Raw genomic sequence first — 27,432 nt, 5'->3', positions numbered from 1 at the left:
CAGTCATACACATCTCCCCTCTACACATTGAAATCCTTTCTCTATCCGTCTCCATAATTAGGAAAGACATCCTGTCTTCAGCGTGTAATTTGGATGATTTACGCCCTTATGCCAAGTTGGCTTCTCTCAGCAATGACTCTGATTCTACCAGTTGGCTTATTCAAAAGTGGCAGATGTTGATTAAATGTACATTGAGAAAACGTACATGACAAACATGCCTTACAAAAATGTAGGCCACCACACTATTGATGGGTTTTTGCACATAAACTAGATTGTAAATTAGCATCCAGATTGCAACTAACAAAACTGAAAATCTAAAATGGAAGTCTAAGAGGTAAACTGATGGAAAATCATCCCTTAGTTCCTCGAAAACCTGCCGATGTATATGTGCAGCGATCAGCCACTACAGAGCACTTCTCATGGGAGGATGTGTGTAGCGCTATGAATGGGAAGCAGAGTGCTGCTGTAAACAATGCATGTTCAGCAACCCTGCCCTAGATAAATAATAGTTTAACCCTTAGATGCACGAGTGACTGGACCCTACACTCTTCCATAAGTGGGTCTAAAAGGACCCATGTTATAGTAATATGTTTTTATGCCATTTTTCTCATTTTGGTTCAGAATTTTTTTTTACATTTTGAAAAAAAACGTTTTGAACGTATTGACGCAAAGATCTCCACTATTCTGAGACCCTCACAGTATTCCAGTCCCTTTTCAAAACTCATCTCTTCTCCTCTTGTCTACTCATAGCCCCCCCCCCCCCCATCAATCCATTCCGATTGATCAAGTTTGATAGCCCTATACCCCCCACCCTAACCTTCCCTTATATTGTAAAGCGATTTTGAGTCCTTGAAAAGCCCTATACAAATATAATTTATTATTATTATTATTATTATACTGACAGGTATCAGATCTTGCTGTGTAAAATAATCTTCCTGAGAGGTGTCACTTGTGATGCAGTCTGTGTGGTCCACAGCTAATGTATTCCTGACAGCCACAGGTGATAAGAATCAAAGGTTCCCAGAGGATTACATAGAAAATGCATGCGGGTCATCTTTGACCCACTTGTGGAAGCTTGAGGTAGAAATACAAAAACGACAATTTCTTAAAATGTAAATTTAAAATGTGAATGGAATGATATCCAAAACATGTTTTTTGAGGAATAGCTGGAATATGAAATTATACAAACATGTAATTACAAAGATATTTCAAGAAAAACCACCTCACCGGGTCCAAAAAGACCCACTTATGCATCTAAGGGTTAAGAAATGTGTCTCTAAGCAACTATTTTACTCTGTTTACAAGGAGAAAACACTTCTACAGTCTGAAGGAAACTTTTTGCGTTAGCCAAATTAAATTCACTCTGACAAAAAAACCAACTGAGGACATTTTTTCTTTATTTCAGATGGCAATAGCAGAGCAGATTTAAACCAGTGCAGAAGTAAAAGCCACATTTTCTTCAATACATAAAGAATATTTGCTTATTATTATTTGATACCAGTCTCTTTTAAACATTTAAAGACCAGAAGTGGTGTCAGTTTTGGTACGGTGGTGCATGCTTGTTGAATAAAAGTCCAAATACTGCATAAGGTTCTCCCTGAACCTCTTTCGAATGCTGTTAGCGTAACGTCTGTATTTAGATTACGGATTCAGTGGCCAATGTTACGAGTGGAAGAATCAATATTCCAATATGAGTTGTCAAATTGAGAAAAGCAGTGGTAATGCAGGATAGGCCTTTATGAATATAGGGGTACATATTTCCCTCTCTTGAAACTCCCCCGCCTCTCCACTCTCTGCCAAATGGATTGTCATTGCCTGCGACTTCTTTCGAATGGCTGTGTCGATCCTTCAAGGGGATACCGTGACTTCCTGAGATTCAGCTCTTTTTTTTTTCATCAGTAGACACTGTGAGGAAAAAATGCAAACCTTTTAAAGCCTATAAGTCATTTCTGTGACAAGTAAAACTGTCTTGATTTGGCAAATAATAACCTCAAATGAGATGTTAAAGTATCCTTTTAATAATAACCAATTATATTGTCTTGATTCTTCCTCCTCTTCTCCTGCTCCCTCTGCGCCCCGTCATAGAAATAAAGACTTTAGACACAGGTAGGTGTTTCATCTTAGTGCATGCTGCTTTAGTATTCTTCAAACACCACCATCTGTATCATCCTCTTTATAAGAACATGGATAACTCTCTCTTTTACAGTCGCCTTTAGCACCAGTGATTACCATGTGTAATTATAACAAAGCAATTAAGCTTGATTACATCTAAACAGGAGGAGCGTGGCGTTGGGAATTGTGCGATATGACCAAATTGCACACATTGCAACCCTTAACATATTTAAAGTATTTATAGGTATAAATATGACATACATAGTTCATATACAATCAACAGCTTGTCTGATGCAATCCAATAGAATATCTCTGCAATGAACAGTAGCATTGTGGAACACTTAATTACATTAACTGTGATTGTGTTTGGCAGATGCTCTTATCCAGAGGGGCTTACACAACTGCTTTGTATTCATGGTTAAGAAAACAGCCTCAGATCAAGTGAACATGCACATTGGTGGCAATTAGGTTGTCCCGGTGATTAACATGAGCGCGGGGCCAGAGGTGCACGCAGGGAACTGGAGTCACTCTGCCTGGCTGGCTGCCGTGGCAGGTAGTCTCTGATGTGACAGCGCTGTATGTCTTATGAACATGTGACTTTGTTATGAATTTCAAATCCAAACTCAAATGCCTGCAGCAGTTTTCAATCTGCTCTGATCAGATGCAGTCGAGTTTTGATCAATGCCTCTCTGTGTAGTCTTTGTAATTTCTACATGACCACCAGAGAAGATGAATACATCTATGATTGCATCACAGTACAACATGACTCATCAGTGACCAGAATAACTTGTTTTTTGCTTTGCTCCAGCCTCCATGCATTTGCATAACTCTGATAATGTAGGACAGATGAACACAATTTCCCAGGTCATGACTAAAATCCCAAAGTTCCCTCTCTTAAAAAACCAACCCCAAAGATGTTCCTCTGAGGCAACCAATCGCTACCATTAGGGCTGCTCAATTAATCGCAATTACGATTATGGCTTGCAACGATTACGAAAACAACGTAATCGAAATAAAACGATTATTTTTGTATTATTATTATTAATTTTTTTTTTGTTAATTTTTATTTTTTATTAATTTTTTCAGTTTAATTATACTTAAAGTTCAGGGTTATCAACTGTTAAAAACATACTGTTAAAACATGTTTTCTCCAATAAATTGATGTTTTCAAAGTAAATGGATAATCGTTTTTAATAATCGTGATATCAATTATTGACCCAAATAATCGAGATTATAATTGTTGCCATAATCGAGCAGCCCTAGCTACCATACATTAATCTAAACATCAGAAGCTTCACAAAGGAGATTGTTATAGTGGACCACATAACGTCATCCAGGTGTTTTATTTATCACTGCTGGTGGACTGTAAAAGAAAGGGTTACTAATGTACATCTCTCTGAATTCTTAATCAGAACTTGATGGCCACCACGTATTTTGGGGCATTTACTTTTACTAATAATAGCTGTCAAGTTTTTATTACCCCATCTCCATCATTTTATATTTTCATTGCCACATTTATTTTGCCATTGCATTTTACCACTTCCCAAGCCAACCGGTATTGACTGAAGTACCATTAAGCTGGAGTACAACGAGAACAGCCATGTTTACGACTGCACTGTAAAGACGGATACTTTTCATGTTAACTGCCTCCGTTTTTAGCTCTGTAATGACACTTAAGCACCTGCTCTGTATCAACTCTGACTTAATAGAAAAGGTTAATGCAGTAGTTTTCCGTGTTGTTCATTTGTTTACAAATGTCTCACTGAAAAAAAATAATTGCAAGGATTTCTTTTGAACCCCAAACACCATTCACTCGTGTGTTTTCAAACCTTTTGATTCCTAATCCTTGACACATATGCTCTTTCAAGGATCCATTATGAGACGGTAAAACGAATGCAAATGAGCAGAAACAGAAGCGATTACATTAGTTGTTGCTCTTTGTACATGCAAGGCAGTCATTTCTGTAATTTTCAAAGGCTTTTGAGTGATAACATAATCAAATATCTTGCACACAAGTTTTATTTCTGCATTGTTAACTCTGTTAAATTTGTTTGACTTCCATCTTTTCAAACTTCTCTGTCTCACATTCTGTCTTTTATATATTTTTTACTCACAAAGGCTTTTAGTCTTTCTTTCTGCTGTGAACATTATTCAGAGTGTTTCATTAAAACTAGACATTCATTTCCTCTTCAGTTCATTATCCACATGCATGATAATGTTGCTATTAATTTTAAGTTGATAATAAGGGTTATGCATTAAGCACCAAAACGACTGAAGTTACATGTAATTAGCTTTTTATGGTGTATTTAAGGAAATATATGTAATAGCTAGTAGATAATATATTCGTTTTTTTTTAAATGAAGTTTAATATTCTGATGAAACTTTTTGTATTACATTATGTACAACAATGTATGCTAGTCTGCAGGACTTTCAAAACCCCCTTAAACGTTCTGCGAGCTTATTCCAAAGTGTATATCTATCTACTGTACACACTTTTACAAAAATCCAGTGAAGACAATGTTAGTGCCCTGGGAATGTATAATGGAATCAATAAAAGTTTAATTCAGAGGAAATGCAGGCTACGTTTCATCAAATGGGGTTTACAGGTTGTTTCAAGTGTCTTACGGAGAGTATGGATTGAGATCACATTTGGGGTAAATTGAAAGAATTGTAGATGCATTGTAAGAAAAGGGCCTTAAAGTGAGAAGTCTGGCACAGTATGTTGTTGATAACTGAGGTATTGTTTTGAATGCAGTAACAACCCGGCACACCGCTATTACCTGGCAACGGATCCAGTCAGTGGGCAGCTGTTCGTGTCGGACACGAACTCCAGGAGGATCTACAGACCAAAGATCTTAAGTGGGACCAAGGAACTGCAGGCGAATGCAGAGGTGGTGGCAGGAACAGGAGAGCACTGCCTGCCCTTTGATGAGAACCACTGTGGAGACGGAGGAAAAGCTCCAGAGGCCTTCCTCACCGGACCCAAAGGTATCATTTAAAACTAATGAAGACGTTGAACTCAAATGGAGGGGGTGGGTCACAGTGATGGGCTTCTCAATCAGCAATGGCAACGGCACAATTTGGATTGATGTGAGCCATTGGGGACTGTGCCAAGCCTGGGCCAACTGATTGATTTGAATGGATGATTTTTAATTGTGGGTTATGTGTTGAGGCAGAAGTAAGCAGAAGACCTTGTGAATAACTGATAATGCTTAATTTATTTTAGCGTATTCTTGTAAATATCCTTTTAAAGTTTACTCTTGAAGGTTATTACCTCTAACAGCTTCTGTGAAAGTAGAGCCTTCTCCAGTCCTTTAAAGCTTAAAGTAACAGCTATTCACATGTATTACCCGCTGTGCACACCCTGTCGTCCACATTCACATGGTCATTTGTGCCATTTATGCTTGGATTGCTCACTTTTCCATAATTTCTTCTGGATGAAAGGCCGAGATGAATTGTTTTTGCGCTAGTTGTTGCCCGCTCTGAATGCCAACTGCAATAGCTCGGCTTTCGGCTGGGTGATAGAGTCTTGAGTGAAGGCAATCTGAGAGCAACTCTAATGATGGAGTGGGTGGAAGCCGAGACCATAGAAGAAACAGCAGATGGCTACTTTTTCCTTTTTTTTTCTCCTCTCAGACATTTGGTGAACTTTACTCAAATGTGACACTTTTCATTCGTCTGCAAATCTCAGACTGTCAAATAGCCGGCTCCCAAGGATTCACCGTGGGCTCCCTCAACTCGTAAATGTTTTAGCAGAAAGCAATCTTGTGCAGACCTAGCCACAGGTCAAACCAAACCACTCACCTTCCATATAAGCTTTTAAAGACTCCATTGAAAAATAAATCATGCTTGTGGGGTAAAACTTGAAGTTACTCAAGCCATTTAAAATCCTCTGGAAGCTACAGAGAAATCTTTACAAATATGTTTCTGAGATCAGCGGCTTTCATTCTTCACAATCAAAACCCAAAGCTGAGGCGTGTTAAAAACAACATGGGGGAATGAAAAATAGTTTCTCTGCATGTTAGGCATTATTTAATTCCCATAGGTATGTGGAGGCTGGCGTCGCTCCTTAAAATATTTCCCCCATTTTTGGACGCCCGTTATTGCAACTCCACACTGGCTCTACTGCAACTTACACTTAATCACTAAGACAATTTAGCCCACCAGTTGTCACCATGGCAACTGCCTGTCTTTCACCCCTTTCATCTAAAATTGGCCGAAGCTGTCATTTCCGCTCCCTCGCTCTTCATTTCTCAAATGGTGTGCAGATTGTTGATGATTGCCCATGTCGAAAAAATCGCCCGAACGCACCACTCATTGACACCCCCACTTCCTGAGGTCCTTCTTTAGAGAGGAGGGTTACAAGACGCGGCAAGTGCATATATATACCGTATGAATACAGCCTTTCCCACTTCTGCCTGAGAAATTATTTAATACTAGAAAAGCAGCCAGTGAATTATTGATGGATGTGCTTTTTGCAGTGACCTGAATAATGGGAAGGCAAGCTTGACACATGTATCCATCGTGTACCGTCCACTGAGTCATGCAAGCAGAGATGTCGCACATCTACCATGTTTTCCTGTTATCACATATTTTGTTTCCCTCCTTCCTTCCTTCTTTTCTCCTACCTCCCCCCTCCAACCTGATGTCAACAGGCATCGCTGTGGGCAAGAACGGCCTGATATATTTTGTGGATGGCACCACGATCAGAAAGGTGGACCAGAACGGCATCATCTCCACTTTCCTCGGCTCAAACGACCTGACATCGGCTCGACCTCTGACCTGTGACAACAGCATGGATATCAATCAGGTGACTTAGACACACATGTGGCAGACAGATGTGCACTGCGCCTCACACAGAACATGTCACAGAGCCACCCTGAGCCCCCACATCTCCTATAACCCTCTTTTAGTTTGCTCACCCATGACTCATTGTTCATATGCAGTGTTATATAACGGAACATATATATTACCTCTGCAGTATAACTAACATTTTCATGAACGCTAATATTTTTAGGCTTCTGTTTTTTTATGAAAGACATGCAGGGGCTTTTTTTTAAGTCTATATTATTATTAACAGTTTATACACAACCAGGTAGAAGAGGTATTTTGCATGCCGCTCTCTCCGTCTCATACCTTCTGCAATTACATTTGAAATTGCAAAAACTGCTTTCTTTCCGGGAATTTAAATCATTGCTGCAGTATTCACTCTCTTCTGGCTGCTACTTGGGAGAATATTACAATCTGGATGTTTTAAGTGTAATTCATTTACTGTTTGACAGCATAATGTCATTATTTCTTATTTATAGAGATGTTTAGATGGTTAGATTGCCTTCAGGTTGATTTTAAAGTGCCTCTTCAGATTGTTATCTTTTAAATGATGCTTATTGGCAATTTTATTTATGGTTTTGTAATCCAATTTCTGTTACATTCTGATCTAGTGAGATACATTCTGTTATCTACTTAATGATGTTAGCTTGTGACTCTGTTATTGCTGCCTCTCTTGGTCAGTACACTTAACAAAAAAAGAAAGAAAATTGAAATCTTAAAGTGGAATTCTTTGTTGAATAAACTTTAACTATAAGAGATCTTATCCAGAGAAACATACAGTGGCATTAGTGGAATAAGGTCACAAGAACATTACAAGGTGCTTTTCGCTCTGGACTCAACAAGAAAGCCTTTTCTCTGAAAGTACAGGAGGAAAATGTTTGCAAGGAGGGACATTCGATTCAGGCAGGAAGTGGAGACATGAAATGTTTATTGAGAAGATGAGTTCTCTGGTCACGGCAGATGATATGGAGGGAAGAATAATTACTCATTTTGGGGGCCTTGTTTTGATGTGGCTGGGGCTGAATTAGTGTTCCACTAGACATTCTCAAGAGTGAGGACACTTACACCATACATGATAATGAAGCAGCAATTGGTAGCGAGCACGCGGCACATAAAACCTTTTCTACAGACGGCCGGCTTTGTCCCACAGAATTGACTGACTCCCTGTGAATGAGGGGACATAAAAGCCGAGCCCTGGCCTCACACAAAAGGTTAGGACATTACAATAGCCTTGCACTTATTCCAAAGAAGTGCACCTTCCTGCTCCCTTAAACATTAATATCTCCCTTCATTTCATTTTTTTAGATTTGAGATCTGACTTAAGATGAATAATGAAGGAAAATAAAAACCAAAAAAGGCTTTTATCATATTCAGATTGAAGTGTTCACAGCATTTTTTTTATTTCCTGCTTCTGCAGAAAGTCAACGTGTACTGGCTGTTGAAAAATAAATTGTCGGCGGATTTCGTTCTCCCCCCTCTTACATCTGTGAGCCAGACATAACAGTGTTTTTTGGTTTGTTTTGTAACTAACTAATTTACATTTTAATTAGATTTCTGATGATCAGCATACCAAACGAAAAAAGAAAGTATTTAACTACAAAACAAAACACTTGTGGTTGGGGAGGACTGTAACAGTGAAAATCAAATGACCCCCGATAGCAGATGTTATAAAAATGTTCTTGTGTCTTATTCAGAGGATATATAAGAATAGAAAGGCATATACATGTTTGGAGAAAAAGTAATTATTTTACAGCATAGAATGTCTTTTTTATGTAAACAGACCATAAAGCAATCTTTGTTTGTGCATGTGCATGTGTGGGTGTACATAACGGGGAGAACATAAGAGAACATGAAGACAAAGGATTAAGCTTGTCTCTTTTAGCTAATTAACCAAGTCATTTGGTGAGAGCCAATAAAGACATGGTTTTGGCGAGACCGTGTGATCCTCAGGCGTCTCAGGCAGAGAATTGGCTCGGTGCAGTTTGACTGGTGGCAGCCTTAGAGGCAGTATGTTTAACTATTAATCACCCTGCGGATAGGCGCAATTCAGAAGCGTTTTGACAGCTTTAATGACAGTTCTGTATTTAAAGGCCAGGCCAGTCATTTGTGCTGTTACAAATAAGCTTTTCATTCACTGACACATTTATGACAAGCACATTGTAATAGTTGGCCAGGGTTAAAGCTTTGGATTGTTATTCTTTTCAAGATGTGGTTAATACTGCTTTGATTATTGTGGGAGAAATATTGTATCACTTAATTTTGATTTAATTTGATACACGTAATTGATCACTTAATGGGCTGCTCCCTTCTCAGGCTGCAGCGTCACTTAGTATGCACGCTCAGGGTTATTTTGGCAGCCAACCATAGCCACGCAGGGCATAACCCCCCTGGAATTTCACATAGTTTTACATCCCAGTTACAGCATGATACAAAATGAAATGTTTACAAGGGAAAAGGCATAATGGAAAATGATCTTAACTGTCACTGTTGCCAGAATGATCCTTTAAAGTCATGTATCAGCAGCGCTAGCACAAGAAAATAAGCGCTAATCTCTTACCCTAAAGGTAAAAGATATATTATGAATATTTTCCTTCAGGCCAATTGAAATCATACATATATGTAAGAATAACCGGTATTGTTTAAAGAGACACTACTCTGAAAAATAAAGTGTAACATTTCATTCCTGCACCATCCAAATGTCCACATTAAATTAAGAATATTTGACAAATGTCATATTTGATATGACTGTGGTGGAGAGGAGGACAGGCTGTTGTCCATCATGGATAACCCCACCCGTCCTCTCCACCTGCAGCTGGACAGTCAGCGGAGCTCCTCCTCCAACAGACTGCTGCAGCTCCTCTGTCTCAAGGACCGATACAGGAACACATTCCTGCCCACTGCAATAACTCTGTTCAATAAATCACCTCTGGCTGGAAGAGAACTCTCTGCTCCATAGTTTCTCTTGGAATAAAACCATGTTGTACATTTTACACTTATATAATCGGTTCAATATTTAATATTTAATATTCCATATGTCATATATTTGTATATATGATATCTTGTCAAATCCAACATGTATATTTTCTATTTCTTTATTTTCTTGTTTATTTCTATTTGGATCAATAAAGTACCATTTTATCTTATCTTAAATACATTATCTTTCTGTGGCTAGTGAAACAGTTTGTCTTTTTACAGATTGTGTCACATCTTGTGTTCTTATATCAGCCTATTTATGACTATAATTAAGATGTATTCATGCCCTTCTGAAATCGACATTGATTAGACTCTTTTTAAACTGCTGATCTTTAGTCAACCCCACCATGACCATTTAGAAAGTGCTATTTTGTTTATGTGCATGTAAATCACTATTGATTCGGAAAGGGACTAAAATGGATATTTATTTTAATGAATGATAATTACTTGAATGCAGCTATTACCTTTCATTTTAAATGTATAATTTGGATATTTCAGGTGATTCTGGAGTGGCCCACAGACCTTGCTGTCAGCCCCATGGACAACTCTCTGTACATCCTGGACAACAACATTGTGCTGCGCATCACGGAGAACGGCCAAGTGAGCATCGCAGCTGGCCGACCCCTCCACTGCCCGCTGGCTGGCATGGAGCGCGGCGTGGCCGGTGGTCAAAGGGCGCAGTTAACTCCCATCGAATCTGCTGTTGCCATCGCCATATCTTACCATGGAGCCATCTACATAGCGGAGACGGATGAGAGGAAGATGAGCAGGATCCGAAAGGTTTCTGTGGATGGTGAGATAACGCATTTGGCCGGATCTCTCTCTGACTGCGATTGCAAGAACGATGCCAACTGTGACTGTTACCAGACAGGGGACGGCTATGCCAAAGATGCGAGGCTTAATGCTCCATCTTCTTTAGTGGCAGCTCCAGATGGAACACTCTACGTGGCGGACCTGGGCAACATCCGCATCCGGGCCATCACTAAAAACGGGCCAACTCCCAGCGCCAATACATTTGAGGTGGCTTCCCCTGATGCCCAGGAGCTGTATGTGTTTGACAGTAACGGCACCCACCAGCACACTGCTAGCCTGCTCACTGGTGACTTGAAATTCACGTTCAGCTACAGCACAGAGAACGATATTACAGCCGTGACGGACAGCAGTGGAAACACTCTGAGGATCCGCAGAGATCCTAACCGCACACCGGTTCGTATCGTCGCCCCTGATAACCAGGTGATCTGGCTAACCATGGGCACTAATGGTGGACTGAAAACACTCACAGCACAGGGCCAGGAGCTGGTGCTTCTCACCTACCATGGTAACAACGGCCTGCTGGCCACGAAGACATCAGAGATTGGATGGACGACTTTCTACGAGTAAGTTCAATGGAGATCGGCAAGAACATTGTTAGAAAATCTTAACGTCATTTGCTAAAGTCACGCAGATTTAGATTGTAATACATTCAGGCTTTCTGCATCTGGGACCTGCCCATTAAAACACCCCCCCCACTGTGCATGCTAATACAGTTTATGTAAAACAAATGCACTCTGCAATCTGGCAGATAATATTATGTTTAGAAAATAAAAAAAATATTCCGTGCTCATGGATGACAGGGCAGTATTAACAGAAGTTTATTAAACCTTTGTTTGGGCTTGTCACCCACTAATTAACTTTGACACTAAAACTTAAGTTACTTTTTCTAATTTAAAACTAAAACTTCAATTCATCAGGTGCAAAGACAAAGTGTTGTCTATAGTTTGTAAACAGACTTACCTGCAAACTGCTTCATAATTAATACCTAGTTATAAATATGTCTCAGAAACAGCCTTATCAGACTATAAAAAGTAATCATCCAAAATGATGTGTATATAAATAATGTTGTAACAAAGCATTTGTTACAATAGGTTGAAAAAGTAAAAGTAACATTTACCGAAATGACTAGTTCATGATTATATCTTGTTATAATAATCCACCTGGGCTTTCATAAAGGTCATAAAGACACAGTATATTTTGGTAAAATGGCCTCTCAGTGATTCTTCTCCCTTGTGTAATATGCTGTCATGTCACATTATGCCATGAATAATATCCCCACTCTAGCTAAAAAAGCAGAGCGTTCAGGAGACATTAAAATGACACATCAATCATCTGAGATAATTGAAATCATTGTGTGAGTGTTTTTTTAAATATAAAACGGACGGCTGGCGAGGCGGGTCACTCTCACACATTGAATATTTGTATTGTGCCTTGGGTTGATACAGACAGCCCTGCTCTTATGAAATTGAGTTTAAAAAAAAAAAAGAGAAATATGACAGTCGATAGTCTTACTCAAAGAGCTGATAATTGAATGCCCTGAGAGCCGTCACATATCAATGCTTTGTCACGTTCCTTTCTTTTTTATCAAAAAGCTATGACAGCGAAGGACGGCTGATGAATGTGACGTTCCCCACTGGGATGGTGAACAACTTGTACACAGACATATTCAGCGCTCTGACGGTGGACATCGAGAGCTCCATGACAGACGAGGAAATCAGCATCACCACCAACACCTCCACCATCCGTGCCTTCTACACTCTGGCTCAGGGTAAGGGCGCGGCACTTCTTCCAGGCTCAGGCGGCTATTTTGTAAGATGTTATTTTTCATTGTTTCAGGGGTCGCCGGGGCAATGTTGAGTAAGCTGAAGTCGTGTATCATTACAGCTCACAGGGTCTGACAGACGACAGTGTAAATGATTACTCTCTCAGTGTGTGGGTTTGACACGGAGACACAGCAACCTTGTTTCTAAATGGTTTCTGCTCCCTGTTCGGACCCAGATGGTCAAGTTACTTCAGCCCTTCATTCATGTTTGTTCTTTTATCTGAACATCAAAATCAAGTCAGATGTTATTTATATTGCGCAATATCACTAATTACACTTTTGTCTCAGGAGGCCTTTACAATGTGCACAGCATATGCGACCATTCGTCCTTAGACCCTCGCAGCGTTCAAGGAAAAACTCCCAAAAAAGCCAAATTGAATTGGGAGAACAATGGAAAAACCTGGGGAGAGCAACAGAGGAGCTATCCCTCTCCTAGGATGGACACATGTTGTGTGTATTACTAAAACAAAGCAATAGATATAGACAATCTGTATGATACAAAATGAACATAAAAGAAAATGCATGCAGTTGTTTTTATAAAAATGTTCTAGGTATTGCTAAAAAATAATGGAAGTCAGGCAACAGCTTCAGCCACAACTAATGATCAGACATAGGAAACGTTTCTGAAATACAATACTAAGAATTTAAAGCATGATTAACTACAGCCAATAGTTACATGAGAAAGTCAATAACATCCGTTCGTCTGTGTAATTGCTCGTTCCTCTGTTCTAAGTTGCCTTTTTTGTTTCCCATCAATAGACCAATGTAGAAGCAGCTATCAAGTGGGCTTTGACAACTCGCTGAGGATTACTTATGCCAATGGGATGGATACCCACTACCAGACAGAGCCCCACATCCTGGCCGGCGCTGCCAACCCCACCGTAGCCAGGCGCAACATGAGCCTGCCAGGGGAGAGTGGGCAGAACTTGGTAGAGTGGCGCTTCCGCAAAGAACAAGCCAGAGGCAAAGTTATCGTGTTTGGACGCAAGCTTAGGGTATGTTTGATTTATTTATTTTACTCTCTTGGGCACATGCTAAATTACAAACAGGCCCTGAATACAAGAAGTGGTAATTTCCCATGGCTTAGCTTACCTCCAGTGATTATGGAAGTGACACTGTTAGATATAAAGAGGAGTTGGATAAACATTAGATCGCACATGGGTATTTTATGGGTTCTTGTTTTAACAATTTCAAATGAATATAACAATCAATTATTTCTGCCATTAAGATTTATTGCTCTCATAATATTTAGTTCCTGATATAGAGGGTTATCAATATTCTTGTACTGAAAATAATTCTCTTATTCCCCCCCTCTTAGAGTCTGACACTCAGATTTATGAACACTGTGCTTCATGAACTTTACTTGGGTGGTTACTTTGCCTCTGAGTAATTTTTGTCACTAAATGTAGAAGGTTGTGATTTAAGTGCACCTGAATAATCACCAGAGTGTCTCTGTTAAATGAGCCTTGGGAGGGAAGTGTTAATCTCTGTGACAACTCTAGTGAAAATGATGTGAATAGGATTTAGAGAGCCATCCAGACCAAAAGCAGTGTTATAAAAACTGAGAATTGCACGTGCATTGTACCCCTTTATTTCTTCTTAGTCTTATCTGTAAGTCAAATGTTATGATTATTAATGGTAGTCGTCTTTTTACACGCCAACTAACACGCTGGTAAATCAAATCCATCCCGCAGGTGAACGGACGGAACATTCTTTCTGTCGATTACGATCGCACCCTGAGGACGGAGAAGATTTACGATGACCACAGGAAATTCCTCTTAAAGATTATATACGACACATCAGGTCACCCGGTGCTGTGGGTGCCCAGTAGTAAGCTACTGGCGGTTAATGTGAGCCGCACCAGCAGTGGGCAAATCAGCGCCCTGCAAAGAGGTCCCACCACGGAGAGACTGGAGTATGATAGTCAGGGCCGCCTGATATCCAGGGTGTTTGCTGATGGGAAAATATGGAGTTACACCTACCTGGAGCAGGTGAGAAAATAACATGACCAGAGGAGGCAATATGTAAGATATACTGTGCAGCAGGCTAGTCATCATCGCTACAGGGTGAATAAAAACCCTGATGTGTAGCAGAGGTCACCCTGAAGAGGCCTATTTTGCAATAATCACCAGCTCCATGAACATAATTCTGCTTCTTACAGAGGCACTTAGCATACATGGTAATAATTCTACACTAACTGCACATTTATGAGCATCATTTATAAGCTTTAGATATAAAAATGTTCAAAGGGATTGCATCCCTTTGCTATACCTCAACCTCTACACAGTACGCATGGTATAGTTTGCCAGAGGAAGCCAAGGAAATGAGGCTCCACATGGTTAGAACAGCAGGGCTGATTACATCTCTGCACTAATAACATATTTCTTGTGTGGTGGGTTGCACTGAGTTGCAGTATCCTCTGGCAGCAGGCAATAGTTTACAGTACATGTGTAATAGATGAGTGTACTCTTTAAATCAGACTTTGAGACTAAGTTGTATAGAGGTGCGATGAATTGTTTCTCTTGTCCTGTTAGTGATAGCATGGTGTCCTGGTTTTTACTGCACAATTAGCTTTGTGCTAACACTGGTACAATAAATCAAAGGGTTGCTTTTATTTTGTCATGTTGTTCTTTCCCTTGCAATTACAATTAATTGAACTCAAATTGAATGGCAAAAAAAAGAGCGGACATTTAATACCTAGTTATTGCTTCAACCTTTTTCAAATCTTAGAGAGGTGTAAACATTGGAACAACACACTGCAATTATATGAGTTCCTGCAAGGGGATAATTTTCATTTTCAAATACATGCCTGTCCTCCTTTCTGACTGTCACATCAAAACTCACGACAAATAGTTGCTTTTTTGCTCTGTATTTTTAGGTTGCACTAAGCATTACAGTATTCTTTGGAAAATATAGGATGCTTCTCTACTAAATAACAGAGACACGCTGAGGCTAAATTATTTAAACAGTGAGTATATAATAGCACACATACAGGACAGTAGGCAAAAACCAAAATTGACACATCTTTCAACATATGCATTTTGCATCAAATACATCACTCTTTCCCTCCTACTAAAATGTCCTTATTCACTATCCTTATTCACTATCCTTACTCACTATCCTTCTTTTAAGTGTCCTATTTGGTATGGTTGTACTGGTATAGTATGCACAGCTTCAAAAACATGCAGAGATTTCCTGAGCCGCTCCTGTTTGCTTCCCTTCGTTGCGTGACCTGCAGAGCCCATGTCAACACTCTGACATAAGGAACACAGAGAGCTCAGGGAGCACAGGGAACCTCTGTCACAACGGATGACTGGGCATGGCTTTTCAACAGAAATAGTGGCAAAGCTTTAGATGAAAGATCACACTGCACACTGCATATACTGTTCATGAATTAAAATAGTCTGTGTGGGTATGTTACAATGCTCATGTCACATACATGCTAATGTAGACTAGTGGATCATCATTGACAGTTCGAAATATCTTAACAAATATACCATCTTGTACAGCAGCATCCTTATTAAATGTATTTGACGGAAAATGTTGATAACTAAAGGATTCAAGAGATTAGAAAATGGAGAGCACAAATATAACGTATAGGAAAAAAGCAGAAAACCCACTAGGCTTGTTTAAAACCTCCAATTAAATAATGTTAAAGTTCCCTGTTTTATAGAAAACACAGGTCAATATACACAAATTAATATAAATTCAACATTCATGTTTAAGTATTCAAACGTATAAAAAACTAGCAATAAAATAACAAATGTAAACAAAAAGAAAATTGTTGAAAGTGTATGAAAAAGCAGTTAAATGGTATTTTAGGCTATTGAATAAATGCACAGTATTTCATAATGTGTGAAAAGCCATTCCATCATTTTGAAACCCTTAATCAGATGGGAACTTGACTTCTGCGACCTCTGTGAATTGGTACTTGCTGTCTCTAAGAGTTGACACTACCTAGTGCATTTTTTCATATACCCGGTTTCTCCTATTCAGAAACAGGATATTTCTGCACTTGTCTGAGGGATTAATAATATATTATTTATAGATATTATGCAACCCAAGATAACACCAGCTATTTTGTATCTCTTTCCCCTTTAGTCCATGGTTCTCCTGCTCCACAGTCAGCGGCAGTACATATTTGATTTCGACTCTCTGGACCGTCTTTCTGCTGTCACGATGCCAAGCGTAGCGCGCTACACCATGCAGACCATCCGCTCAGTGGGCTACTACAGGAACCTTTATCACCCCCCGGAGAGCAACGCCTCAGTGGCTGTGGACTACAGCGAAGACGGCCTTCTAATGAGGATCGCTCACCTCGGCACAGGCCGCAGGATCCTGTACAGATACAGGAGGCAGAACAAACTGGCAGAGATCCTGTACGACAGCACCAGGGTCAGCTTCACCTACGACGAAACGGCAGGAGTGCTGAAGACCGTCAACCTGCAGAACGAGGGATTCATCTGCTCCATCCGTTATCGACAAGTGGGTCCGCTGGTGGACCGGCAGATTTTCCGCTTCAGCGAGGATGGCATGGTCAATGCCCGCTTCGACTACACCTACGACAGCAGCCTGCGAGTCACAAGCGTGCAAGGTGTCATCAACGAAACACCGCTACCCATCGATCTCTACCAGTTTGATGATATCTCGGGGAAAGTTGAGCAGTTTGGGAAGTTTGGGGTGATTTACTACGATATCAATCAGATCATATCCACTGCAGTCATGACCTACACCAAGCACTTCGATGCACACGGTCGCATCAAGGAGATCCAGTACGAGATATTCCGCTCCCTCATGTACTGGATCACTTTCCAGTATGACGATGTCGGGCGAGTCATCAAGCGAGAGATCAAGATCGGCCCCTTCGCCAACACCACCAAGTACAGCTATGAGTATGATGTTGACGGCCAGCTGCAGACTGTGTACCTGAACGAGAAAGTGATGTGGCGCTACACGTATGACCTTAATGGGAATCTGCATCTGCTGAACGCAGGAAACAGTGCCAGGCTTCTTCCTCTGCGCTACGACTTGAGAGACCGAATCACCCGCCTGGGAGACATCCAGTACAGAATGGATGAAGACGGCTTCCTCCGTCAGAGAGGGGCAGAGATCTTTGAGTACAACTCCAAAGGACTCTTGGTGCGGGTCTACAGTAAGAGCAGCAGCTGGACCATTCAGTACCGCTACGATGGACTGGGGCGCAGAGTGTCCACCAAGTCAAGCCTAGGCCAACACCTGCAGTACTTCTACGCAGACCTGAGTTACCCAGCCAGGATTACACATGTATACAACCACTCCAGCTCAGAGATCACGTCGCTCTACTACGACCTTCAAGGCCACCTGTTTGCTATGGAGATCAGCAGCGGGGAGGAGTTCTACATCGCCTGTGATAACACCGGCACTCCTCTGGCTGTCTTCACCAGCAACGGCCTCCTGGTCAAACAGCTGCAGTACACGGCGTACGGTGAGGTCTACTTCGACTCAAACCCAGACTTCCAGCTTGTGCTCGGGTTTCACGGAGGTCTGTACGAACCCCTGACCAAACTGCTGCACTTCGGGGAGCAGGATTACGACATTATGTCTGGCAGATGGACTCTTCCGGATATTTCTACTTTGCAAAAGATGAGCAAAGAACCTGCTCCTTTTAATCTCTACATGTTTAGAAATAACAACCCAATCAGCAAAGTCCATGAACTGAGAGAGTATGTTGCAGGTAAGATATATACTTTGGTGATCACTATTAGGGCTTCAAATAACGATTCATTTTTTCTATTAATGTTTTATCAAATAAAAGAAATCATGTATATATTCATCTGATCATTGGCCCAGATATATTGTATATTAAGTATAGTAAGTTGGAGCTGTTTTAATGATCAGTTAATAGGGGGTGTACTTTTTTACTACCTTATTTTATTTTGTAGTAATAAGTCTTTATAATGTCAGGTACTTAAAGCACAAACGTACTATGTATACAAACACCTAGAGTCATAGTGTTTGCTCATCAACCTACAACCTACAGTTATACAATGTTTTTCCTTAATGCAGTATATACATTTTTTTGAAAGTAAATAAATATATATAAATGTTTTTCTGGTAAACATTTCAGGTTTGGTACAAAGGTAACATGTGACTGAATGAAGTATGTTTTATTTTTTATATTTTTCACAGATGTGAACAGCTGGCTTGTCACCTTTGGCTTTCATCTTCACAACACCATCCCTGGGTTTCCGGTCCCTAAGTTTGACCTCAGTATGCCATCTTATGAACTGATGAAGAGTCAGCGCTGGGATGATCTGCCGGTGGGTACAATGATTATCCCTCAGGTGTTTTGAACACGCGATAAACCACGGCTGTATTCCTCCAGCCAACAGAAAATATGCCTTTCAGTATAGTGTAGGTAGGGGATTAGACAGGCAACCAAACAAACGTTTTTCTATTGTTTATTTCTCAAGTCAGTATTTTGAAACTGCCATCTCCTAATTGGATTGCTATGTATTTCATGGAATATCAATTTTAATTGGGCTGTATTTGCATAATAATACGCATAATAAGCAAAAATGTTACTTCCCCCTGTGTTGTTTTACTTTCCATTTAGACACTGTCTAACTTGCTATGTAATATGTTGGTGTTATTACCGTTTAAACAATCTTTTGAAGTTATGCATGCCAGGCTTGTCTGGTTTAAGGCCTTAACATAAAAAAGTGTTGCTGTAAAATTGTCATGGGGGGTTTATCTACTTTTGGCTTGAGAACACAGCTTGAAAAGACCATTATCTTAGACAGGGATGACAAACTCTCTCAAGCAGAGCAGTAGCTGGTTCTAAATGGCCTGGAGAGTCTGGTTCTGCCATGTTCAGGCGTTAACGTTTCACTGCACTTTTCCTACAGTCTATCTCTGGGGTCCAGCAGGAAGTTACCAGACAAGCGCACTCTCTCTTGTCATTCGAACGGCTGCCAGAGGTCCATCTCACTCGAGGTCGCAGAGGTGAAAAGTCTTGGCTGTGGTTCTCGGCGGCAATGTCTCCCATCGGAAGAGCCGTTATGTTCGCCATCTACAAGGGCAGCGTTCACACTCACACGCTCAATGTGGCCGGTGAGGACTGCATCAAGGTTGCAACAATCCTCAACAACGCTTTCTACTTGGAAGAACTCCACTTCACCATAGAAGGACGAGACACACATTACTTTGTCAAGCCTGGCCTTCCAGATGCCGACCTTGCTTCGTTGCACCTCACTAGTGGACATAAGACTCTGGAGAACGGTGTCAATGTCACTGTTTCCCAGTCCACCACCGTCATGGATAGCCGGACTCGGCGTTTCGCAGATGTGGAGATTCATGCCGGTGCCCTAGGTCTTCACATCCGCTATGGATCCACGGTGGACGAGGAGAAAGTGCGGGTGGTTGAGTTCGCCCGTCAGCGCGCCCTCGCAGGTGCGTGGGCGAGGGAGCAGCAGCGGGTGAGGGATGGAGAGGAAGGGGTCCGCCCCTGGACAGAGGGGGAGAAGAGGCAGCTTCTGAGTAGTGGAAAGGTTCTGGGGTTCGACGGGTACTATGTGCTCTCCATTGAGCAGTACCCAGAATTAGCAGACAGTGCTAATAACATCCACTTTCTTCGGCAAAGTGAAATCGGGAAGAGGTAACAATAAGAGGGGCATTTTCTGCCAAAGAGACTTAGTTTTGGTAGAGACTTTCAAGCGGACAAATGAAAACAACTGGAATCAAAGGTTGCTTCTACAGTATGTATCCTGAGTGTCGTGTGTTTTTGAAAATAAAATAAGAAATACAAAAAAGTACAAGTGGTCAAAAGCAATGCTGTGCATTGTGACCTAGGGACTACAGAGTAAATGTGTAACTACACCAAGCCTTACAATGGCAATTACAGGTCAGTTCCTCTGTTGCACAAGCCTTTCGGACTCTGGACTCTGATGCAGAGGAATAGCGGTGTCTTTGACGAAACAGTGAGTTAACTTAGGTGTCTTTTGTTTTGTTTTCATCAAGAAAAAAGTCTGGCTCAACAGAGAATGTTAAAAGATCAAACAAAATGTTTACATTATGCATATCTGCACTTCTCTAGAAGTATGGGGCTCGAGAGTTCACGCTCGTGGAGCAAGCAGTATCCTTGAGCAAATGCTTGTTTTTAAAATCAGAGACTTCTGACGTTAGAAATACCCTCACCAAACAACCACTATGTATACCAGATTTAGCACTGTAAACATCAACATGTCTTATTCTCTGAGATGCTTTTAAAAAAAAAAAAAAAAAAGAAACAGTTTCAATGTTTAAATACCCAATATTCATTTTGGGAAAAAAGGGACAGTGTTGGTATGCTGAACTCTGTTGGGGAGCATAGGCACAGATGTGTCTTGGATAGCACAGGGACACCATGTTTTGTAAATTATGCAAGAGTTTTATGGGCGTTTTTTTTAAGAAACTGTATTAATGTCTGTATTAGTCATATTAACAGTAATTTATGTTGTGTTTAAACATGACAAATAAAGTCCAGCTGATTTTATTTTCCTTTAATTTTTCAGACAAGCATTTTTATTTTTATTTTCTTACGTGGCTATGTGGGGCTTTTTCACAATGCTCTGTTTAAGTAATTAACAGAAACCTGTGCATGTAGTGACAAGTATTTACAAGTGGTGATGTATCTATAACATGCCGTCAACTATTATTTCCACTAAATTGAATGTTTGTTGGGCATAATGCCTTTTGACCTGGCTGCCTGTCCAATGAATATTTCATCAACACAAATATTTCATGAACCCATTTCACATCAACAAGGTTACAGTGGATCCAAATATAGATCACATCCATGTTCTCGGTAGGTATACTTTTTTTGAATGTTAAATGCACTCATGGATTAAAATGATAGTGGGGTTCTTCTTGGTGTGTTGTTTTTTCAAGAGGTGAGAAAATGTGTTTGGGTTATTCAGACACTAATGTGGATAATGATATTTCCTAATGGTATCCATGGCCTCGGTATTCTTAAAAATATCATAATTGCATTCATGATTAGGAAAAAAACATCATCTCAGCTGCAAAGCCAAAGAAGACCAATACAGATAAGTTTGAAGTCGGCTGTTTGAAGCTGTTCTAAACTGAAGTGTGTTAATTAGAGAGATTTAAAGTGTAACTAACCCAACGTGTAGAGTAGACAGTCGCCTTGAACAAGCTACTCAGTCAACATCAAAACCAGGTGTTTGAAAGTTTGATACCTTCATTTTTAAAAGAAAGAAAATAGGGTTGTGTTCAGTTTTTTCCCACGCTCCCTGTATTCATCAAAGCTCAGAGGAGTTCTGACGCTGAAATGTATAATTCTGAAAAACAACTTCACATGAAAGCCATTTCTTTTTCATGGTAAACTTCAAGCAGCATTTTCAAAACCAAACGGTTGCAGAATATTCTTTGCTCAAAGCTTGTTTTATGCTGTTTTTGACCTCCTCCCTACTGTTCAAGCACCCTCACATTCCTTATGTAGTTACTCAAACATGACATTGTTTTCTGACATATAGAGCTCAACAAAACTCCCATCTTTCTGAGTGTTGCTCAGCTCAAAATACATGCCTTCAAAGTGCTCATGAGAGTCCTTCAGCAGATGAAATGTAAGTTGTTACTTCGCACAAAAAATACAATGTACTTGTATGGACCCAATTTGTTTTTATGCATCCATACAAACCCTACCGAAACCCTATATGATAACGAACTCAGCTCGGCCAAGTAGAAAGCATTCAAATCCTTCTTTCTCTTAAAAGTGCTCTGATGCTCCCTAGTGGTCCACAGTGCATAGTTCAGAGAGTCACCCAGTCCCCCAGCTCACTGTTACATGTACATATCATACAGCAGTGCACTTATAATAACAGCAGCAACCACTATACTCCCGGAGAGTTTAGAAAATATGACTGCTTTGAGCTTCAACTTTAATTAAACCTTTTAAATTCTAGTGATTAGCACGCCAGATGTTAGAGAGAAAAAAAGCACTCCAGGATACTCTAGGTTAATTTAAGGTGACATCAAATAGAATTCATAAAGCACTATTATTAAAATGATCCGCAGTGCTGCTGCAGTATCACACTGTGACCACAGTAGGCAACAGTGCAGCATATCAGTGCGCAGTGCAACTAGACCGACTTCAAAGCCTTATATAAAAGAGATGGCTCGACTTTGCAAGAACATCAAAGACCCAAAAGCATCACGCAATAGATCAGAGCCCCGAAAAACGAGGAATGTTTCACGATTCATCTTCTGAACGTAACACAAAGGTAGCCATATGGAATCACATTGCTAAACACGAGATGGTTTTGCTTTCGTTCCTTCTTGGATCCATGATCAAACACTACAGGTAGTTGTAGATTATGTACAGTAAGGTGCTCAAGTTTGACCTCAAGAAACTAGATTTGTACGCATGTTCTGAATTTTCCAAGAGCTGTCACTCAAACTAAATGATGATCATGTGACTTGAGGCTGAAAGCTACAGCGATTTCAAGTGACGTTGGATTTACAGTGTTAACGCAGCAATCATTGATATTATATTAGAAATGTGCATTCATCCAAATGCATTAGATAATTATGAGCACATGAAATAGTCAGCAGATTGAGCCCTTTTAATGAGCTTCTTGTGAATTAAACAACAGTGTATTGCTTATTGCGTCTCCAAGGGCAGTGTTATTCATTTCCACAAGCACACAAGGTGATGGCGTTCATTATTGTTAATACTGACCTTCAGCTGACAACTTATGGACTTTCTCTCACAGGGACCTGTGGAGGTACATTTCATTTGCGGTTTATAACTCGTTTCATCTTAAATCAGAAAGTGTTTATTTGAAAGAAATGTATTACACAGTGGGAATTTAATCGTGGGAGAGCTACCAAGGTTAATCTATTACAAGAGCAGCACACTATTTCATTAGACTACAATTACATAATACTGTACATTGGAAAGGTATTGCATACAATGACCAAACAAAAAATCTGCTTTTCATTCCACTCGGTACCAGAAGCATACAATAATTAAATGAAAGGCTAGGTGATTAATTGAGCTATGACGCATGACCTTGTAGCTATTTCTTTAAATTCAATCTGTTTTAAAAATTGAATGGACCTGCAGCAAGGGGGAATAAATCAATTTGTATAATAAGCTGATTGAAATGTTCTCAAAACACAAGGACAGACTTGGAACCACACACGTCAGAAAGTCTTTTTTTGTTACGATCACATAATCATAATTTTATGACGTGGTTTATTCTTGGCTCTTACATCATTTCTGATCTTGATATTTCCTAAACTGTCATGATATGATTGTAAGATAACAAAAGGTTGTTTTGATATGGCATTTATTTGTCAGCAGGAGACGTGGAGCAACACCACTTATGTTGCCACTCACTTTGACATCAAGTAATTATAGCCTTAAGTTGATGCGAGTAAACAAATATGGTGATATTATAATATTTCTCCATGATAGTGTTGGTGGTAACTTTCCATAATATTCCCAAAAGGTACATTAATGGTTCGTCTACATTATAATGACTTCAGAGCAAACAACTTCTCTCTCTAATTGCCTTGTTATCTTTTCAATTAATTTCAAATGTGTCTTTAAGGTCATTGAACATGACATAGAGAACGCCGCTAAAATGATCATTAAACTGTATAGGTTATGTTATTTTTTGCAAGGTAATTAAAGTATGGATTCTCTGTAAATGTATTGTAAAAAGAAAAATAATAGGATTGCTTACACTTTTTGCTTTGATTATATCTGATGGGGATTATAATTGATTATAAGAATCTTGAATCAATATTATCTCGACATCTAATTATCCTATAACGATTGCCAGAACATTGGGTTAGTAAACGTCTGGATCATTATAATTACTCAACAGTGGTGAATTAAACTATGTTATTTCCTCTGTACTAATTATTACTTAAAGGACGGCTGGAATTCCAACATAGAGAATAAGATCTTACTGTTTTCATAATATATTTGCCCGATTTTTAATACAATCTAGTGAAAATACATTGGTTATGTTCATAAGTTAAGCTCTTAAAATATGTCATTGAAGTATAACAGTCTAAATTAAAATGGATATGTAGATGTGGAATGTCACGCTGACATTTGACAAACACATAATGCACAGTTCAAGGACAATGGGAGAAATACCGAGGGAAACAGTTTAACTTTCATTGGGGATTTTACATGGAGCAAAAACAGGCCATATCTCTGCAGTCTTTTAATCAGACACTCACTCAGACCTTGGAGATAATGCGTAACGACACGTGCAGCCTATCAGTGAGACGGACGGGACAGTTAAAGCTCGGAAGATTTACAATGACAGTCTCATCTCGTCTCAAGCCTCTCATCCTCTGTACCCCCTTCTCTCACTTTACATCCCATTCATCCCTGGCTAAATAGGAACAAGAACAAAGCTTTTCGGGGGCTGCTTTCTTGCTCAATACGCTTCCTTATATTGCCTGGCTTGTTCCATGTCCCAATTCAGAAATAGCAGCTTGTTATCATCCCTCTGATCTTCTGAGGACACTTGCACAGGCTGTTGGGACTTTACTTGAGAAGTCTACAAAGAGTGTGGGTGAAAAACAAGGGCGCTAATGAGAATTAGAAAGTGTGGAGTGAGGATGCTGATACTCACATTGATGAAAACTGGGTTAAGTGTTGCGGTGTGGTTTGGGTGGTAAGGGGGGGACACGCCTGTAATTATCGTTAACTGATCTTACTGTGAAAGTAAACAAACAAATATTACCAATTTAGTGCATGAGACACCAAATAATGACATTTGTAGCCAGAGGCGCGGGAAGGTATTTTGAGTGGGGGTGCTGAGGTGCTGGACTCCAGTGAACACTATTACGGGCACTATAGAGCACGCACAAAAAAACTCCCCACACGCAAACACACAGTAAACCCGCGACTGTTACAATGAAGGCTCGATAATCAGCTCACGGCATATAGGCAGGGGTAAAGTGCTATTTTTTACGAGTGGGGAGCGGACCTCACCTCCTCTAGGGGGGTCCGGGGGGATGCTCCCCCGGGAAGATTTTTTTTAAATATTGAAGTTAAAAGCATCAATCTGCTGCACTTTGAGAGCAACATTAAGAGATCTATGGATACATCTCTCAACACCCAGATGAAACACAACTATAAGCAGATGTTCTTTTTCTTTATGGATATTTTACAAATCACTCCCCTTTCAAACTGTATTCTTGTTTTACTTCCATATAGTATTTCATAACTGTTTTTCCTTTATTCTCTTATGTTTTTTATAACTATAATGATCATATGAAGGTGTGCCGCGGAAATAATCTTTTGAATAATTTTTGACCAAACCGTTTGAGACCCACTGAGATAACTTAGACTAAAGTTAACTATCGAAACACTCAGAGAGTCCTTTAGCTCACCCGAGCCTCTCAGTCTGAGAGGAGAGCTCTCCTCCAGCTTGTTGTGGAACAAACAGCTCCGTATGTCCGTTAGTGCAGCTAGCTAACCAGATGCTAACAACACGGTCCCTGCTGCTGGCACCGGTCCCTCTCTCTCTCCCCCTCTCTCACACACACTAAATGCGCTATTTCCGCACACACACAGAGCCGCGAGCTTGAATGACACAAGCACACTTTTATTTCCATGCAACTCTCTGATTGGTGTGGTGTCTTGCCTCTGTTGCATTCACTGAACACGGGAAATTACAGTCCTGCCGTCCTTTCTAGTGTCTTGATGAGGTTCACGTAAAGCAAGGTTAATGTATTATATTATTGAGGTAGAATTGTCCGGGGCTACAGAAAAAACATTCGGGGCAGGCCAAAATATTATTTTACCAACAATGTGGAATTTATTGGCTACATATTACACAGATTATGCACAGCGGGAGCAGCAATAACCGTCAAATAATAATTCAGACAGGGGAGCTCCGCACCCCCTGCCTGCCGCTAGGGGGTGCTGCAGCGCCCTCAGCACCCCCCTTCCCGCGCCCATGTTTGTAGCCCACAACAAGCTCTGGAGGGAGATGTCTCTTGCTCTAAAGGTAAGTACAGTATATCTGGTTTGTCCCATTTAAAGGAACGCAAACATGAGCTCTGTGTAATTCCTTTAACATTATGTACTGTCCATACACGCTCTTAAGGTCCTCAGAACAACATATTTTCAATCGTGTCCACTGAGGTTAATAAAAAATTAACCAAAATGCAAATATTTACCAATGAGATCAATGACCCGCAGACTGGTATCAACGGTTTACTAACACACGTCAACAAAGTACTGTGTAGACCTACTTGATGACCCAGTGTTTATGATTTTATCGGTGGCTAATGAATGTCAAAGGAAGAGTTATTGGTTAAAAACTCAAATATAGTCAATTTAAATTTGAATAATTTAATCAAATAAATCAGCATATTTTAGTATTAATTCAGGAAGTGTTATTAGTATTGGTCGTGGCTTAGATACCTTACTTCAAATAGATGTCCAGGCTGCCATCTCTACCAACTGAACTTCGACACCAATTACCTCTTTTTAAAATTATTAATTGTGTAGAAACTTTCATGAAAAAACAAAGAAAGATAGAAAGTGCACTTTAGGATAACCAGCCAGAACATCAAATATGTGATGCAACGTATCAGAGCTCCACTAATCTCAGGTAGACGCTTGCATAACCAAGTTCACTATTTGTTAGAGGCAAAACAATCCGATGTAAACAGCAATCCTGGAAAGTAAACATTGGAGATACCTTGTGACCGAGACATCAACGTCCACAGAGAAGCTTCCTGAATACCCTAATTCATCCGTGAGTATTAACGGTTCTCAGCAAAGACTCTTCTTGCGTTGGTAATATTTGTCGTATCTGCTATTTTTCAGTTTATTGTGTGAAAAAGGTCCTGTGACTGTT

At 40.1% G+C, this 27,432-nt stretch overlaps 1 protein-coding gene and 1 long non-coding RNA gene across 13 annotated transcripts in view; one reads left to right on the top strand and one right to left on the bottom strand.

The window, feature by feature from the left end:
• LOC307030967 (teneurin-3) overlaps positions 1 to 21,435 on the top strand; it is a 202,704-nt gene extending 181,269 nt beyond the window's left edge. For 8 of the 12 annotated variants that reach the window (XM_079667615.1, XM_079667621.1, XM_079667616.1 and 5 more), the window contains 10 exons: positions 2,086 to 2,106; positions 4,868 to 5,100; positions 6,768 to 6,922; positions 10,414 to 11,291; positions 12,321 to 12,496; positions 13,310 to 13,545; positions 14,245 to 14,541; positions 16,652 to 18,263; positions 18,719 to 18,849; positions 19,438 to 21,435. In XM_079667615.1, the coding sequence (XP_079523741.1) occupies positions 2,086 to 2,106; positions 4,868 to 5,100; positions 6,768 to 6,922; positions 10,414 to 11,291; positions 12,321 to 12,496; positions 13,310 to 13,545; positions 14,245 to 14,541; positions 16,652 to 18,263; positions 18,719 to 18,849; positions 19,438 to 20,190 (4,492 nt within the window). In that variant the 3' untranslated portion in view covers positions 20,191 to 21,435. The remainder of the gene's footprint in view (positions 1 to 2,085; positions 2,107 to 4,867; positions 5,101 to 6,767; positions 6,923 to 10,413; positions 11,292 to 12,320; positions 12,497 to 13,309; positions 13,546 to 14,244; positions 14,542 to 16,651; positions 18,264 to 18,718; positions 18,850 to 19,437) is intronic. The other 4 variants (XM_079667623.1, XM_079667619.1, XM_079667622.1 and 1 more) reach the window with 1 other exon arrangement.
• On the bottom strand, positions 1,378 to 27,416 carry LOC307030974. Its single transcript, XR_013805841.1, has 3 exons — positions 27,274 to 27,416; positions 23,271 to 23,308; positions 1,378 to 1,905 (listed from the first exon to the last, which is right to left on the bottom strand). It is a non-coding gene; the product is annotated as an uncharacterized lncRNA (long non-coding RNA).
• Between the last annotated feature and the right edge of the window lie 16 nt (positions 27,417 to 27,432).

The sequence above is a fragment of the Notothenia rossii genome, assembly GCF_949606895.1.
Source record: "Notothenia rossii genome assembly, chromosome: 3".
Classification (NCBI taxonomy): domain Eukaryota; kingdom Metazoa; phylum Chordata; class Actinopteri; order Perciformes; family Nototheniidae; genus Notothenia; species Notothenia rossii.
This window is presented reverse-complemented; position numbering and strand designations above follow the sequence as displayed.